At 40.5% G+C, this 18,703-nt stretch overlaps 1 protein-coding gene across 1 annotated transcript in view; it reads right to left on the bottom strand.

The window, feature by feature from the left end:
- hs3st3b1b (heparan sulfate (glucosamine) 3-O-sulfotransferase 3B1b) overlaps nt 1-8,145 on the bottom strand; it is a 28,539-nt gene extending 20,394 nt beyond the window's left edge. The window contains exon 1 of the mRNA XM_063074286.1: nt 7,366-8,145. Coding sequence (XP_062930356.1) covers nt 7,366-7,886 — 521 coding nt within the window. The 5' untranslated portion in view covers nt 7,887-8,145. The remainder of the gene's footprint in view (nt 1-7,365) is intronic.
- Between the last annotated feature and the right edge of the window lie 10,558 nt (nt 8,146-18,703).

Here is an 18,703-nt window from a genome sequence, read left to right as displayed (position 1 = left end):
AGTAAATTCACCATCATTAATGATTTTGTCTCATTAAAACCATTTTACATCCTTGAACTGTCTATCCTTCTCTTATCTGTAATTTTTTAAACTGGTTCATGGCCTCTTGGTTACTCTCCTCCTCAGAAGAACAAACTAATTAATAATAACTTCAAGACCTCGTTTCCTGTAAGGCAAACACCAGGCTCACCCTGGTACCAGATACTTTATATACAACTAATTACACCAGCAATATCTGGACTTTTTGTTATTATTAGTGAGTAATCTCAGAGGCCATACAATCACTCAAATGTTAAGACACAAATTAAAACTGCAATTCAACTTTGTTCAAAATGCTATGCATCCCATGATGGACCTCATGAGATTACTCATTAGCCATCCGGGTGCTTTCCCGTAAACTTGCAATATCTGAGGATAAATACTGGATTGGATATTAAAAACATGATCAATTAAAAATTACATCAATGAAAAACTACAGTGGATAAATAAATGTATTATGCAAAAGAACTTGCATACCAAATACCTTGTGTCAACAAACTGAAAAAATAGTCTAACATGCAGATTGTTCACCATGAGAAAGTCATCTATTCACTTATTAGCAAACTTTCTTACTGTATGTGCCTTCTATAATTCCTTGAGAAAAGTTACAGAGACCTTACTAATAACTGGTGATCCCAATACAAATTGTATTAAATATATAACTGCACCATATGTTTTTGCAACACACAAAACATGCCACGATGGGAATAAAACAAAATTGTGCAACATCAGTTTCATTCCATGGGAGAGCTTCTCTAAAGCATTTGTTACATCAAATTGAATGAAAATGCTTGAGGCATTATAAAATGGCCATTAGTTTAAAAGTCAAATGTAATGAAATCTCAGTATCTAAGGATATTAAATTCCACAAAATGATCTTCCATGCCTCCAAAGTTAGCCCACAGTTCAGTTTCCTGGCAGGAAGAGAAACTGAACTGTAACTGAACAAATCTTTCCAGTTACTTAAAATGCTGGTGAATCATATCACTGTCCTATCACACTAAAATATAATGAAAGTTATGTTCTAACAGAAGACACAAATCCCAATTTGATTCTATAGGTACAAATCTGACCCAGTAAAATTAAATCATGAATCAAGCTCCCTGGCCTTTTGTCTTAAATAAATGGGATTAATTTTATTCTGCAAACAGGAACACAATGAAACTTGAAATGTGTTCGTTTTCTTTTTCTCAAAGTAACAAACAAGCCCAAGGTGATCAGAAGCCACACAGAAATTGTGTCCTTTCTCAAACAATTGATTGTATGTTGTACATATATCTTCATTGAAAGACTTGGTGTGTACACATACAGAAATTTATTATTGGCAGGCCATAACTCCCTCAGGAGTGGACCCGTATCTGGCTCATCAGGAATAAGAATGACATTAATATGCATGTAACCCCACAAGCTGAATATTTACCCACTGGATTCCAATCGGGTGATGGCAGCTGATCCTACTAATTAAACATGTCCCCACTACTCCTGACTCCCAAATCACCGCCTCCCCCCGCCCCATCACTATTATCTCCTCATGCTTCCTGTGCACCATATGCTAACTGACAGCCACAGCTATGTCTTACCAAATACGGCCCTACAACCCTCCTCCCTGCATTCACTGCTCTCCCGTTCTCCTCAGAAGACGGTCGCACCAATTGGACAGAGTGGTGGAGGGTAACTTCCACAGGGAAGGGACTTCCAAAATCAATGTCACTAAAAAAAAATGCAATCCTGTCAATCTCGACCTAACCATGGAGATCTGTTTGGACACCACATAAAAAAAATATCAGCTCAAGCTAACACCCGTCCAGAACAAAATATCTCTCTGTTTCTATTTATTCATCAACCTTTGAGATTGACTGTTGATGGTAACGTGAATGTGAGCAAGGGTTGTATTTTGCGCGCGTTTCACTGACTGGAACCGTTGTTTTCCCACTTAGTTTAAACCAGGTGAAGTTACTGGGTATAAGCAGTGACCCGAAGCGATTTAAAAATCATTCAACTTTTCTAAAACTCGTTACGTTGTTATTTCCCGAAACTTACCCACTAGGGGTCAGTTTCATGTTAGTGAAGAAATGCGAGGCTGCAGCATGGCCCGAACCATTTTCCCTTACAATGGATGACCTGACGAGGGGAAGGCGGACTGGGATTCTGATCGGGACCTAGTTTTAAAGGATGGGAAATTCCATGGCGATTAAGCTACCTTATCGATTTGCAGATTTCTTTACCTCCAAGTAGGGCCTCATTCAGCCAGTTGAGTATATGGCAGCTATGGTTATCCATTTCCCACGTAACAAACGTGTATTGCCACATCGGATATCTCTATAAAAGTAAAGATCTTGTGCTAATTTGAATAGTTATGGGGCACAGGTGTTCAGATCCGTAGAATTCTGGAAAGGCAGATATCTATCGATGGAATATCGATTTCATCGTAATTTTATAGTGTGGCAGACTTACTGTATACGATTTACCTGCATTTTATTGGGGCTCAAGAGCTCTACACATGGGACAGAAAAAACTCGATCTTCCAGGATGGAGAAGTTTAGTTTTCTCTCTTCGAGTGGGGTCGGGGGGTGGGGGAATACTTGTTAATTGTGAAAGAACCTCGGCGGCCTGATGGTGGCAGCACCGGCACGGAATGAAGCTGCCATCTGTCCGGACAGCTCACAAAACACCGCCAGGGAGCTGCCTCACCGCCCGCCGTCTGAACTGAACGTAGGCTATTTTTACCACTGTAAAGGGACGAGGCTTAAACACGCAACCTTCTTCCTTACTACCCCAACAAACCTTTAAAAAAAAAACAGAAATGCAAATGGAAAATTTACAGACAGTTGCCAATTTCAAATAAAATATTCTGATTTTAGAAATGTCAACGAAATCCATTTGCCTCCATTCCTATCCAATTAATATCCAAGATAAAATGTCGATATTCTTCTGAATGACAACAGAAAGTGAACAGAGCAACAGGAGACAATAATCGTCCATTTTAAAATACTAATTTTAATGAACATCGAGATCCCTAGATTAGAATAACTTTGCTAAACTGCATTTTAGTTGCTTATCAAGTCGAGATCTAATTAAAGAAGAAACTATGCTTTCATAATCGAAATACTTAGCAACGTTTCCCCACTGATTCTGTAGGTTGTTATTCGTTGCTGTTGATAAATGAGATCGGGGCTAAACCATCACATAATGCTGATTAGCAGCCCCCAGATCCCGTTATAATTATCTGGCGTTCACTGCTGGGTCGGGTTACAATTATCTTCCAGCTAAATATAAAGCAGTCGACCATTCCCCGGCAGATGGACTCCTTGTTTATTTCTTTTGCCTCCTCCGTCCTAAGTCTTGGAGGGAAGGGGTGGTAGTGAGGGGAATTGGGGTAGGTGGAAACAACTGTTCCATGTTGTGACAGTAAATAGAAACAAACTCTTTAAAAAAAACTCGGCCCCGAGTTCCAAACACCCCGTCAGTCCATATGGCGACTGGTGCCGAACTGTTTTTGGTTCTTTTCCTTAACCTGGGGCGCATACCCGACCCTAAACCGTGGAAAGGAAAACAGGACCGGCTCTATATACATCTGTGTTTGGGGCTGTACTGAACTGTACAAATATGAAAATTGTCTTAAAATTAATCGGAATATTTGTATACGTGCACTAGGTAAAATGAAGAAAAATAATTAGAATCTGAAGTAAAAATTATTGTCTGATAACTCGAATATCATTCTATTTTTTTTTAATTTGCTAACGAGACCTAAATCTTTTCTATCAGCAGAAAGGAGAACCTAAAATGAGAAACGTCTTTTTACAACTTCTAACCTCATTAAACTTATTACAATTCCCATTTAAAGAGACTTCTAGCTTCCTTGTGACGCTGGGAGTTTTCTATCCAGTGATGTGATTGGTAATTTAGAGCATCCCAACATGCCAGGCACTTCTCCCGGGCTCTCTCACAGCAGGTAGTTCCAGACAAAAGGTGCTGCTAATCCGAGGGAAGGATACAAACATTTGGACATTTGTTTTCTTTCCCTTTCGTCGTTGTTGTTGTTTAATGTTGATTTACACTGCACTCAATCCAAGTCAATAAACGAACTCTCCACGACGCAGACTGCGAGAAGCGCAGAAATCAACAGAGTTCCGCCACGTAAATGGTCTGTGGGGAAATTCTGCACTTTTAGTCTGTTTCCATCTTTCACGGCTCACAATCCAGAAGGAGCAGGAATGAATTCCCAGACAATATTCTCTACAGTTTCCATGGTTCAATGTCCTGTTCTAACATATTTAATCACAATATGAAAACTCCTTCAAAAATACCGTGTGCTACTCCGATGTAACGACCAAAAAGACACTTACAGTCACTATTTAAAGATTGTAATAAATATTGCAATGCTTTCGAAAGAAAACTACAAGTTGGAATAATCCCCCGAACAAGATTTCACCTTGCACTTGCCTATTCTAATACCACTTGCAGCTGGTGTGGAGATTTTATGAATTCGGGTTAGATTTTATACACATTAAAGGCAAAATAATTATTTACATTCATGATTAGGTTTTCCCAGACTTTTTAAAATCCTTGTCTGAAGGCTAATTAAGTAAATAATTCATAAATCTCAATATCAACAAATCCTACTTTAACGAGTTCTGAATTATACAATTCATTATGAACTTTCTGCTGGGATACACCACGGGAGAACAATGACAGTGAAATAGTTGACATTATTTGGCGCACTATTCTCAACGGCGGAGGGCATTAAACAGGAAACGTTCTCCAACTCTACGTCCAGCAAGCACAGTGGTGTTCTATCATATGCAAAACTTACATCAAAGCTTCTCCCCCGAGGATAGCTGGGCATGTTGGGAGACAGAGGACAATTGGATAGATATGTTTGTGCGTGTGAAAAAAAAGAGATCAGAATACAACCCCCATCAGATTCGGGAGATCGCGACAGCTCTGAGACCTTGTTTTCTATCTCAATTGAAACAAATATTTCAGAATGAACGAACAATAAATGGAACGAAGCGTTTCGCTATCAGATCGAATTAAGTCAACACTTCAATATTTTGAAAACGACTAAGAAGCCGTGGTTGTGGTTTTAAAGTTTTGCAGAAAGGACCCCGTCTCTCCCTCTGTGTCTTTGTTGAGACTAACGCATGCGGAGGGGAAGGCAATACAAAAAGTGGAACACTTCTTCACAATCCGTTCATCCCGCATCGCCTTCATCAACAGGCCCCACTCTGCACGAGTAAAAAAATCGACAAAACACGAATGTTCCAAAAACGGAATTTGTTTTTAAAAGGATTCATACAATTTTATATAGAGAGCATTCTGCCAGGCGACACGGTCGCGGGGTTTAAAGACGCGGAAAGCGGATTAAAGCAACAATCTTCAGAGAAGATAACGCAATATCCAGTATTTGTTGTCAATCATCAGATCACTAGAACTCATTAGTAAAACCACCTCTAAAACCTTGTGTTTGACGATTGTTGGAATTTGAACAAATGGGGCAAAACTCGCTCTACCGGTTAGATTTCTAAATCCAGTTGCGTCTCACTTTCTACCAAGGCTGGGTTCTTAAAAATATCGTAGGACGGACACGAATGGATGCATTTTAAATGGGCAAATTAGACGGGAGATCAGACTTCTCAGGTGAGGCGAAGCGGCCGGTTGTCATTAAGTGTCGGAACATGTGTTTAAGATCAGACAGCGGCCACAAGTTACACAAACATTCTGATCTCCCTGCAACTGGCGGGGGACGGAATATCTCGGAGAGCAAATTGGTTATGGGAAGACTTTTTTTAAATCTTAAGTCCTTGGAGGGATGGAAATGAAGGCTCTCTCCAGAATGCATTCACAGGAACCTTCAACTGGCAGAGAGAACAGCGGGTTTCACCAGAAAGAGGGAAATCTCTTGTTTCCCTGCATCCCGATTTATTCCCAGAGCTTGTGTTACTGAGACGTTTCCTGACTTGATGGATCTAAGCTAAGAGGCTGCTGGGTTTCACCTTTTGAACTGACACAATATCCCCTGTTCCTGGGCCACTATGGAGCTCTATAAAAATAAAAGCACACTGCCCTCAGCTCCCTACAGTTTTAACCTAATGAGTCCTGCGCCATAATTTATTTTAATGGTGTTTCTTTCTTAACAACCCCCCACCGTATACACACACACACACACACACACACACACAACTTAAATCTCATTCATTTCGGAGTGAGTACTAGAGAGCGTTGTGAACTCATCGGGGGAATATCTGTCCGAAGTTCATAATATCAATTGTTCTTCTAAATCTAAAGGAAGTTTTCCCCATTATATGAGATAGCATGGACGTTCATATACTCGATTATATTTGTTACACAGCAGCAAATTCCAGCGTAAGAGCGCATTTGCCAAAGCGCTCCACTTGGTTGCAAGAGTAGTATAAATTAAGTATTTCTTTCAGCAGCTAGTATAGCTCGAGAACCCATTCCCCTTTTCGCATGTGACACTATCACCACCAACTTTATATTTCGTTCCTTTTGGGTCTCCTGGCTGCCAAGCGATAGATAGTAATTTTATAAAAATGTTTGCCAGGCTGCGCAAGCTGTTTTAACAACTGCATATCGTTCAAACGTGTGGAATTCGGTTAAGGGCGTGCAACGTACTCAAACGCACTTTATTTTAGACATGAACACTTACAAATACAGGCTCTACTAAATAAGACAGAGGTTACTTTGACGCTTTCCCAACCAGCAAGCACAAACTTCTGAGGGAGCAGATGTAAAAACGGCATGCATCCCAAATCGCCTTTTTGCAACCCAGGCTTTTTGCAACCAGAAGTAGAATGCATTAAAATGTGCGCTCCTCACCCAATCGAAAGTAGGAAGTAGAACCGAAACCTGCCTGGCTCAGATGTTGAATGTGTGTTACTCGGGCTGAGGTTTATAACTCTCTGCCTGATAGTATTACCAGAGGGAGAAAATGGAGTTCGGATTTCCAAAGGAGATGATTACTTGAACTGTGTAACAAATGCGTCGGGTGTTGATGGCTGCCTTCACGTGTCAGTCACAACCACCAACATCCGTCGAAGTGTTTCAGGTTGAATTAACACATTAACAAGAGATTCAATCCGCATCACCACCCCCCTCCCCCTTCAGGGTGCATTGCCTCCCACCCTCACAGGGTTCACAGCTAGTGCCCAAATCACGGGCGCTTGGTGGCACGCCAACGCCCGCGGGCTCTCAAGACTTCACCGACAATCGGCTGATGAGGCTTCAAACTCCCCTTCCCGATCCGAGGCGGTGATCATCCCATGCTCGGCCTCACCCACAAGTACCCCCGTGACTATCACTTACTTATACCACTCCATTCCCTTGTCATAATGTCGGTCGAAGAAATGCGGCTCGGCTCCCACTGCCCTGATGTCGGGGTGGACCCGGAGAAATTCGAGCAGAGCTCGGGTGCCTCCCTTCTTCACTCCGATGATGATCGCCTGCGGGAGTTTCTTCGCCCCGAAGCTGCCCAGGCTGAGATCGAGCGGTTTCTGTGACTGTCCGCTGGAGGCCGTCGGGCTCTCGGTCTGCTCCGCCGCCACGTCGTCCTGCAGTAAGTCTCTGGGAGCGGACATGAAGCCGGGGGCCGCCTCACCTGCTTGATGAGCTCGGTGCAGCAGGTCCGAGACCCCGGGGACCGTGTCTGACTTCTGCCGCGCCGTCTCGTAGTCGTAGACCAGGCTGGGCATGGAGAGGCAGAGACCGGCGCAGGAGTAGAGAATGTAGAGCCAGAGCAGGAGCATGGTGAAAAGCAGCAACAGTTTCTTTCGCAGCGCGGCCGGGGAAGTGAGATCTGAATGATACCAGCTCAGGCTACATTCCATGCCGTGTGGGACCCACACATTGTTAAACAAGCAACTCCTACAGAAAGTGCAATGGAATGGACAAATATATTCCCATCATCTACCAGAGTGGTGTATGAGCACTGGATACAATCGGCGTCATCACACTGTTGACTGTGACCACATCGTTAGAAGAGCAACCACTGGGTAATGAGATAATCGACCGTCCGTCCCCTTGTATCCTCCGCTCGCTTCGAGCTGACTCTCCCTCTAATCCCCAAGCTGAATATCACTCGCTGTACATTTGATGGCATGACATCGACTGATTGACACCGTCGGCAGCCAGACATGTGCGGCGTTACAAGCTAATTAGCGGGGAGCGGCTTCAATTTCTCTCCAATCAGAGCGGGATGAGGTTCGCCACGCCTACAGCCCGCCCCTTGTCGACCACTGCGCTTTCCTATTGGCTCCTGGGCCATTAGTCGGTATCAAAGGTAAACGGGAGGGTTGTGTCCACCTGGCGTTGAAGTCCCATCCAACTTTGGCGGCGCTTTATTTGCAATACTGTACTCTCTTGCCATCGCGCCACCCATCTATCACTCAATAAATTACAGAACTATTAGAAAGTATTTGGTGGCCCTATTTGGCAAGTGCCGGCAAAGCCCAACCCCCAAAACCTCCAAGCGTCCCCGAGTGAAACATTCCCAGTCTTTTCACAGACACATGCTAATACGCCAGAGCGCTGTATTTAACTTAGCCAGTGAAGGAAGTGAGTGAATCGGACCTGAAAGATCATGTTACCCTGAGATAGGCTCCTAACTTCGTGTAGTTCGACCGTAAAATTCCTCGCAGCGATTCCCATCAGTTCCGAGAGTAGACGTTCCCTTGTAATTGATATTGATAACGACATGGAGAGACTGGTGCAGATGGAAATAAAAGAATAGACTGAGTAATCAGCCTGATTCAGATAAATGGAACGAGTTATAAAAGTATTCACTTCACCGACTAAGACAGAATGACCAAGTCTAGAGAGCCAACCGATGTTGTGCATAAGTAGACAATTTCTAAAGTTACTGGGACCTAAACAACCAGGACAATACCAAATGAAATCTCAGGAATATAAACGATGGTATTGATATGAACTTCTCTTCCACCATTATCTTTGTTTATTAAACACCAAAACGTCAAATGCATCGTATCATGCAATGTTTGAAATCGGTTTATTATTTTAGAGCTGCGGAACTAGATTTTGCTCGTCTATGGATGAACCTAGGAGGAACAAATTCACAGCAATCAATAGTTTTAAAAAATCTAATCTACATACAGTTTTATATATGAAATAATTTACATTACCAAGGTTTGTAATGCCTTTCCGAGTTCTTTATTATGCCAGCGTTATGAAAAAAAAGTCCCCGAATAGCTTTTTAATTGTTAACATTTCGACTGCTTTACATTGTCCAATATAGTATTTTGTCGGCTAAGAATAAAATAACTATCTGAGATCCTGCCATAGCAATTTTAATTTTTTTTAAAGTTTAACATTTTCATGGAATGTCTGATTTGCGATTAAACTAAGCGTAGGTCTCCAGTCAATTAACCCTCAAGGTAAGGGTGAATTGATTCACGAATGGTCTTGCAACGGGTGATTTTTAATTAAGATGTTCGTTCATCAGAAGTGGTCGCGTGTGTTCGCTCTGCGGTTCAGAGATAGCTCGTCTAGCGCAGTGCTGTTTCTTCAACTTTCCAGAAATGAATACAACTCACGTCAACACTCGAATTGCAAAGTCTGGTATTGCGGTACCAAATCCCCATCCCTTTAATTCCATAAAGTCAAAGCTTGATTTTCCCTTTGGAATTATCCAGCATTAAAAAAAATAACATTACAGCTCCAAAATTGCTAAGATATGAATTCCCATTTTAAGTGGTAATTAAAAACAACATGAATCCATTTGAAATTTGTTCAGACTCGCTTTAGGCGGCCTAATGAAATATTTAATTGAGTTCCCTTTTTGTAGTTGAATTCAATATTATTCTGAGAACAAAATCACCAGCAGCCTATTTTGAAGTTAAGATTTGCACTGAGTTACGGTAATGGTAAGAAGCTAATCTCTCCTCTGTTTAAAAAGCGGGGCGGGGGACGGGTAGTATGCTACAGAGTAGTTTTACCGTAAATTTGCAACATTCATTGGTCTACAATGAATAACGAGAAAGCATCCACAACCGGGCCACGGATGATAGATGAGTAAAGTTCTTGTGTCGCTCAGGATGTCTGTTTGTGTGGTAAAATATTCATCGGACATATCAGTTTTGTACGTCGACCCCATTCTTTTAATAGGCGTGCATTGAAATCTACATCGAAATAGGAGTAGACAGTCTCCGTTTTGTCTTCTATAGTCATCTCATTTCCTTTTATAATGATTTTAATTGTATCGCATTAATCAGTTTACGGATGGCCCCGGCGCTGTAAATCAACCGCGGCAACACGGAGATCACCGGTCCGTTCATTTTCAATTCATGAACCTGACACGAAATTGACGCATGGATACGAAAACGATACTGACGATTTAATATCCGTAACTAATAATTTTCGAAGACTGGAGACACAGTTCCTGGAAAAAATACTAATTTGTTGAAGAAATAATCAGGAAAGGCCTGGGGACAATTTCTCGATTCGACCTGCTATCTGATCCAACTTTTCTCCATCCTTCGTGCAGGTGTCTGAAACTCTTTTTCCGAGTGGGGGTGTGGAGAAGACGGGGTGCTTCATTCAGAAGGATCGATCGAAACTTTCCAATAAATGGAATGGAAGTTTGCTGAAATTTTCTCCAAGTGGGCTGAGAGATAATTATTTTTAAAATAGAATATTGTTTGCATGTTCCGCTTCATCGCAGTCAACGACTGTTCTATGTGCAATTGATGTTTGTGGTTGAAAGGAATTGAAAAAAACAAGGCAGAAATTTCATTATACTGATTCTCTGGAGGTAAAAGATTTGTGGCTGCGCATGAATTCGCCACGATGTACAATCGCACCAATCATTGCTGAGGGGCTCGGGAGTACGACGACCCTCATTATTATGAACACCCTGCATCTCAAACCACAGGATCAGTTAAAAAGTGATCCGAACACCGGCATCGTACAGAACTATATTTTTAATGTTAGGTCTTCCTGTCATGCAGCCTTTTGGGATAAACATTCATTACTTACCACATTTCCAATCTTAACAATTTAGTATTTTTATTAAAACTTCGCTATTTAATGTTTGTATTAAAGCGGCGGCACAATGACGTGTTACAATTGCATGATTACGTCTGTGAGTAGGGTTTGTAGTTTGTTTATGTTTGTGTACCTGCTTTTTTAATCTTTGTAATATTGTGTACGCTTGATAGGATGTAAAATCAATGGATTCAATTTACTTCCTCACAAGTGTTACACTAATGTACTTTCCCCGTACATGTTACAGAAGGAAGTCACCGTAACTTCTAAGAGTTCTATGTATGCTCCGATAATTAACAGATGACCGGACATGTGATAGTATTAAATTATAACAGAGGCCAATTTACTCCGTATTTTATTTAGAAGAGGAAATCAGTTTGAAACAATAATGGATTACAGTAAAATAATTTTTGGCGTCAATTGGCACTTCGGAATATTTTTGATGGGACGATGGGCAACTTGAAAGAAAAGCCTCCAAACCTTTGCGCTATGGGTTACCCGGCAGGCATATTATGGTTCTGATGTTAAAATAAGTGCATGAATTATGAACGTATTGTATTGCCGGTATCGATCACGAGGTATAATAAAATCTTAACAGTTTCCCTCTTTAAACACGGGCGGTCATTTGTTTTAAATGGTAGACCCTATTGAGATAAATAAAAGAGCAAATGTTTCCTGACAGATGAGCAATGAGGCATTCAGAGATCAGTTAATTACCATCAGAGTCAGGAAGTAAGTGTTATATCTCGGAGTTAACAGCGACAAGTACAAATAGCTGTGGTCTGAGTGCTATGAAATGTTCCATGTAAGAGGTGGTCAGGCAAAAGTTATTATTGTAAATGCACGTGACCAAGGCCAATAAAGTTAATATAAAATAATAAATAAGGTTATTGAAATGCATTAAACTACATTTTCAATGTGGAGGATGTAACAAAGTGGAGAGAGAAAAAAATACAAGTGATTTTAATGTGAGAAATAACATACAGATTCTCCCGCATCATTGGCATATCGGCGTGAACTGTACATCCCCAAGTGTGTTTTTTTTGGGAAATTACTAAGGATGCAGAATTGGTTTTGCATCTCCAGATGCGCTGTTGTATTGTAGACACTTAAGAGCTAATGCGAAAAAAAATCATCAGCACTTCGAGGGTTAAGCACAATGAAGAGTGTTTGTAATCTTCCCCGGGATGTGGTCAGGAACCATTACAAATACTTAGTCCATTTCTAAAATTCCCCAAGCACTCGTCTGTCTTGTTCTGCAGCTCTGGACTGATTCATTATTCCTTACAAACTCGACATCTATTCTAACCCTGAAATATGAAGTGCCGGTGAATGGTCGAGGTAATATTTAATATCCTGCAATGCAGCCTTCCCTTTCTCCTGACAAATGAACTACAACCCAACCAAATGGTTCACATCTGTTTGGGCGCTTCTTCTGTGTTTGCAAATTAGCATTAAAATATGGGTAAACAATAAAAGAAGCCGTTTCTAGATCACAGGACACAGACAATGATTACTGCACTAAGAACCGTGCCAAAAGCATCTGACATGGTTAGACCAGATGTTTTTACATCTACTATTGCTTCCTTCCTCTTTAAAAAAGATCCACACATTTTCGATTTTGATATTTTTTGAATTTTTGACTATTTTAAAGAGAGGCGACCAAATGCCATGCAATTCAGTCTGTCACCCGTTCCCATAATTCATCTTCCTCGCCTCTTTCCAGTTTGTCTATATGTACACGCTTATTTAAACATGGTACGGCGTTGAATCTGTAGTCCAGCTTTGTCTATGGATTCTCTATTATGTGGTGGAAGTTTTCCCACAGAGCACAGTGAATCTAACAACCCGAACACACATTTCACAAGTCAGGTTGGCCACGGTGGATCATATCATTCCTGGCTGACTAATAGATGTTTATATTGTCTTCATTCCAATGAACTAAATTAAATGGAATTTAGCTGAAAATTGATAAAACGATAACCATTATCTCAGGAAATGTTAAACTTGGGCCAGAATTTCTATAAATAGCTAATGAAAGTAGTACATTTATACATCTTTGCATTGTGTTTCATTTAACAATTTGATATAAAATAGAACAATATATCTATATTTTATTCAATCTATTCATTTCTTAAATGGGCTGCCTTCTCTGTGGTTCGTCGACTATTCCTGCTGACCATTAAAATGGATTATCTGGGGACATTCCAGGTCTGGATAAAGGCGCCCTGTTTATACTGCCTGTCTAATCCTCGGCCCGTTTAAATTTTAAATCGGGAATATTGTGATTATTCTACTTCTTCTAAAGTGGAGACGTTGAAAAAGGAGAAGCGTTTCAACTTGGACGTGACAGCCTAAACCGGAAGACTACATCTGCTTCAGACTCCAAACTTTAACCTTGTAACTGGACTGTAACGCGACTACTTTATCAACATTAGGTCCTAGGTTCGCACTGATACTTACTCTTCAAAAGAAAAAAAAAGACTGCAGATTCAGATGAAAATAAACTGCTGACAATATTCAGGGAGCAAAAAAAAACAGGATTTTCTGGTTCGCATCAGCGGCACCAGGCTATCGGCCAACAAGGGCATATACACAAGAAGGTGTCGGTAAAGGGCCGGTGATAATCATGAAGGATCCCACCCAGGGACCCTTCCTATCGGATAAGAGGCTACATAGTATCCATGCCAGGACCATCAGACTCGAAAACAGTTACTTTCCCCAAGTAGTAAGGCCGATCAACACCTCTACCCGCTAACTACACCACTACTTTATTATTTCCTGTCAGTCACCTTATGTACAGCCCAGCCTCACTTTAAGGACGTACAACCAGTCTATATATATGTTATCTTATGGATTTATATTTACCGTGTTTTATTGTTATTATGTTCTTTATCTTTTGTGTTTTTTCCTGCGCTGCATCGGATCCGAAGTAGCAATTATTTCGTTCTCCTTTACACTTGGGATACATGCAGCGACTGTAGAGAGAGAAACTGAGTTATTGTTTCCAATGAATAACTAGCAGGTTCAGATGGAAAGTCATATACTCTACAGCTGTTTGCATAATCGGACAAGAATTCACAGCAACGTGGGTTCTTTTGCTGTCTTCTTAAAATACATTCAATAGAAACTCATTTAATATTTGTACTTAACTGTTGTGAATGATGTCATCCTTTCTCACTCTATTTTAAATCCCTACCAGTTAAAAATAAAATAGTTGCATTTATATTGGCCATTCCCGACATCAGAAAACCCGAGAGCTCGTTACCACCAAGCTTGGAAATGTAATGATTGTCGTATTTTAAGAAAGACAGCCAATCCACCTTCTCGATGTGGTTAACAATATGATCATGACTTGGGTGCTGTAGATTCAGAGATTTCAAAAAAAAACGACCAGCACACCATGGATTACCCCACTGCATCACATTGGCATACTGCATGCGATGTCGTATACTCATCTGCGGGAACTGACGGGACCTCAGATTAGCGTTACATTGGAGAGTCTATTAATAGGAACAAGAATGGGCCATCAGGCCCCTGTAGCCAGCACGGCCATTCATCAGGAAGATGGGTGATCTTGTACTCCGTGCCAATTTCTCGCACCAACGTCACATTATTTGATACCCTTCATGGCCCGAAATCTTTCCACCCCTTGGCGTGGCCGCCATGGCCACCGGGGCCCGGGGGTAACGAATCTCACAGATGGAACCGCTGGTTTCCTTGGCACTGCGCTGGTGTCAACCTCGAGTACTTATTCAAGTCTGAGAGAAATACAATTGAAACAGATTCTTAAGTTTGCAAATCCTTGTCATGGCACAGATTTTTTTTGATAGGTATTTGGGCATTTAGTAAATAAATCGAATCGCTGGAATTGTACAGCAATAATACATTCAGTAGCACAGAATTGTTAAAGGACGTGTTCGTTGAAAGATGACGAGCCGGTTGAACCGTTCTTTATAGGCAGCTATAACGGGCTACAGAAATATTGGCGATGGATTGAATTTCAAAATCATTCCCCTTACCCTGAGAGTTGAAGACATTACATGGGCAAGTGTCCGTTTGGAAATGTAATTATAACATATAATTTTATTTTTAAAGACTTTCAGCCACTCGTGCAGTGTGGTGGGATAAACAATTTTTGCACTCATATTGACAGACAAAAAGATCTCAGAGTCTTCTAAAGTGCAAGTAGTTTTCAACGAGGACGTAATTTTTTCAGCAGCGTATTTTACAGTCAGTAGATCAAATGAACTGAAATTGTATAGGCGGAAATAAATTTATCTCTATTATATTTGTTTGCTATTTCATTTATCGAGAAAACAATGGCCCCCAACCCCCAAAAAAGTTGGAAAAGGGAGAGAAACTCCAACTCGGGACAGTAAAGTTTGATTTACTTAACCACAACTATTCAATAAAATATTTAGTTATTCTTCTGGATAGTTGATAAAAGTCGGAGTGATCCTTCTAAAACTGAACGTTACTGTTGCAAATAACCAATTTTCCAATGTATAGCGCATTACGTCTACATTCACCTCATATGGGTCGTTACCCACTTGAGAATAGTTGAATGAATGAGGTCAGCAGGGTTCAAAGGCAAGGCCCATAGTAGAATTACTGAATTCGAACCACAAAGAACACCGCTCTTAGATGTACCATCAGTATTACTGAGATTATAATTCTATCCGCCGATTTCTTTCTCTGTAGGCGCACCAACAAAGGGTTAACGGTGAAACAAACCCGCCCTCGACCAGCTGCATGCAGTTTCTTGCACCAGCCATTACCCAGCTGTACAAAACCGAAAATGCAATGAATCTTAATTATTGGTGACCTTTAACCTGCAGCGAGTTTTAATTTGGGATTAATTGCTCTTTAACAACTCCTTCAAGTATTACCTACAGCACATTAAATTAACGGACAGGGAAGCCCTTCGATCAAGGATTCTCATGTACAGATTAAATTTTACTTTAAAAGTCTGGGATATTAACTTTATTTATTTGTAATATGTCCAAACGTTTGCAGTTCAAATCTGATTATTTTTTAAATCGCAGGGTATTGTTATTTTTACAATTACGTTTAAGTGATTAATATGCATTCGCCCCGTGTTAACAGACACAATTGGTATTTACCGTTCTCTCATTCTCCAAAATTACCCTTCTGAATTTGCTAAAACCTCCCGCCCAAAGGTGTTTCATACTATCAGAAGAAACACAAATGATGACCAGAATTGAGCGGGTCGATATGGGGAAGATGTTTCCACTTGATAGAAGATGAGTTGTCAATTAATCCAGTAATTAATCAGTTCGTAAATTATTTTAGAGAGTAGAACTGTCTGTTATATGAAGAGTAAAGGAATATACACATTTATATTCAAGTCAGAGAGAAAATAAAGGATAACGGGTTGATAAAGTGCAGAAATGTGACGAGAAAACTGCATCAGAGTGGAAGATAAATTTGTTGTAAATTCTGTGTTGTTAGTCTATCCCTCCAATAAAATGGAGCACTGAAGATAACAACGGATGTTAGTTTGGGGAAAATGTGAAACGTAAAAGAGAATCGGAAAGAACGATAAATTGAAGAGATTGGCAAAGTAATCTCAGAATTTAGGATCCAGTTATCGTTTTGCATAACTGCGGAACGTGAGCAAAGGAAATCCGCGCGTTACCGGGCCACGACTGCGGGAATTCCACATTCAAAGAGATTTATATGTAGGAGACCACGGAAAGGGCGGGGCGAAACTACTGAAGAGCTATGAAGCTGGTTGAACGTGATTTTGAGATATTTTAAAAATCAGCTTTTTTTTGTTACTGCCCGACAGTGTGAAGTACTGTAGCTGGCACAGGGCTCGGCTGAGAGATTCTCGGGAGGCAGGGAGGGAGGGAGGGGGGGGGGATTCGGCTCAGTTTACGCAGCGTGGCAGGCCCAACATTAGAGTGGTCGCGCTCGAGAAATAAAAGTTTAAAGCCCGAGACATTGTTCGAAACGCATCTCAGACGTTTATAATTGATAGCATCAAACTACATGGACTGCAGGTTCCTTTGTATTCGTCGACGGAATGCTTGTTCCCCTCATCGATACAGCTCAGGGTAAACGCCACCGAAAACTAAACGAAACTGTTCAGAAACATAAGTATGTTAGATCAAACAATCGGACCACTTCGCCAAACCTTATTATTTGATGTTAGCGTAAAACTAAAGAAAAAATCCCACTCACTTCAAAAGCAGAAATTGAATCTAAAATTAGGATATCTTGAAAATGCAAATTTCTGGGCGTTAAATGTATTGATTGTCGCAATTGTATATTGTGGAGATGACCGAACGGATGGGGGTACAGTACAGTAATCGGTTTTCCTTGTAGCCTTGCTTTACAGAAGCGCTAATTGTCTTTATCAAACAGTTCTTACTGAGGCCCCTAGGTGGAACACTGCCCGTTTACTACAGGATCTCCCAGACGGGAAGAAATTCCTGATCCATGGAAATTTTCAATCATTGACTGTTGATGCATCACAATGATTTCACTTGAACCTAGATTCACCCGATCACTAAACTGACTTGTTGCAGATGCGGCGGTACCGACTTCCCCCGACCCCTTCGAGTTAGAGGTTTCTTAACCAGAGCGTATTATTGCTAGTTTCATTGAATTAATAGTATTTTAAAAGTCAATTAATAGATAATTATAAATAATTCAACATATTTCAGATTTCCAGATCGACAATTTTTATTTTCAGTTAGGAATTATTGACTTTAGTGACATGGCAGTCAAAATACAGAATAGCTGATGAGACCATGATGTACATTGTAAGGCAAAACACAGGGCAGAATTATTGAATCAGAAACAGAAGATAATTGAGAAGGGATAAATGGGTAAAATTATTTTTATTTATTCAACTATTTTTCTTTCTATTTCCAACAAGGCAATGTTTCATTTGATTTAGATCCATAGTGGATATAAAACAATCTCTACCTAGGCCATAACTTAAACTTTATCTCCATTTTGTAACATTTGCATTTGGTTGCCAAAATTTCACTTACCAAGACATTAGGATGTCTCAAAGCAGTTCACACCCAAAAATATTTTTTATTCTTTGTATGATTGTGACTGCAGCATGGGTCAATAAACACGGCCTATTTGCACACTGCATTATTTGAGGCAACAGAGAATTATTTTGAGAGATATTAATTGATGGATTAGTTACAAAAAGAAATAGAGCAAGGTAAAGTCTCATGCTGCCTATCCATCAGTGTCCTGAGTTCATTTACCTCCAGCTGGGGATGCAGTTCAATACTGTCTCCCATCAGAAAGCATATGCCACACTGAGTGCAGTGCATCCTGGATAGTGCACTGAAGTGCTAGTGTCAAGGGTCTAGAGTGATGCTTGTATCCACAAACCTGTGACTTTGAGTGGGTGGTAGCACTTTTACCTCGACATTGTGCTAAACAGCAAATAAAGATATGCAGAATATGGAATATTTGGATGGAAATAATAAAGCAAATAAGCACATTCTGCAAAATCCACCAGCTGAGGACCAGACCATTTAAAGTACCCTTTGAACATCTTTTCAGGTATAATCTTAGTTTCTCCATGAGGTAATTAATACATTAACAAATTTAAGAAAAATGTAAAAACCTACGTGGGTATTTGACTATA

This window comes from Mobula hypostoma, chromosome 22 (assembly GCF_963921235.1).
Source record: "Mobula hypostoma chromosome 22, sMobHyp1.1, whole genome shotgun sequence".
Lineage (NCBI taxonomy): Eukaryota > Metazoa > Chordata > Chondrichthyes > Myliobatiformes > Myliobatidae > Mobula > Mobula hypostoma.
This window is presented reverse-complemented; position numbering and strand designations above follow the sequence as displayed.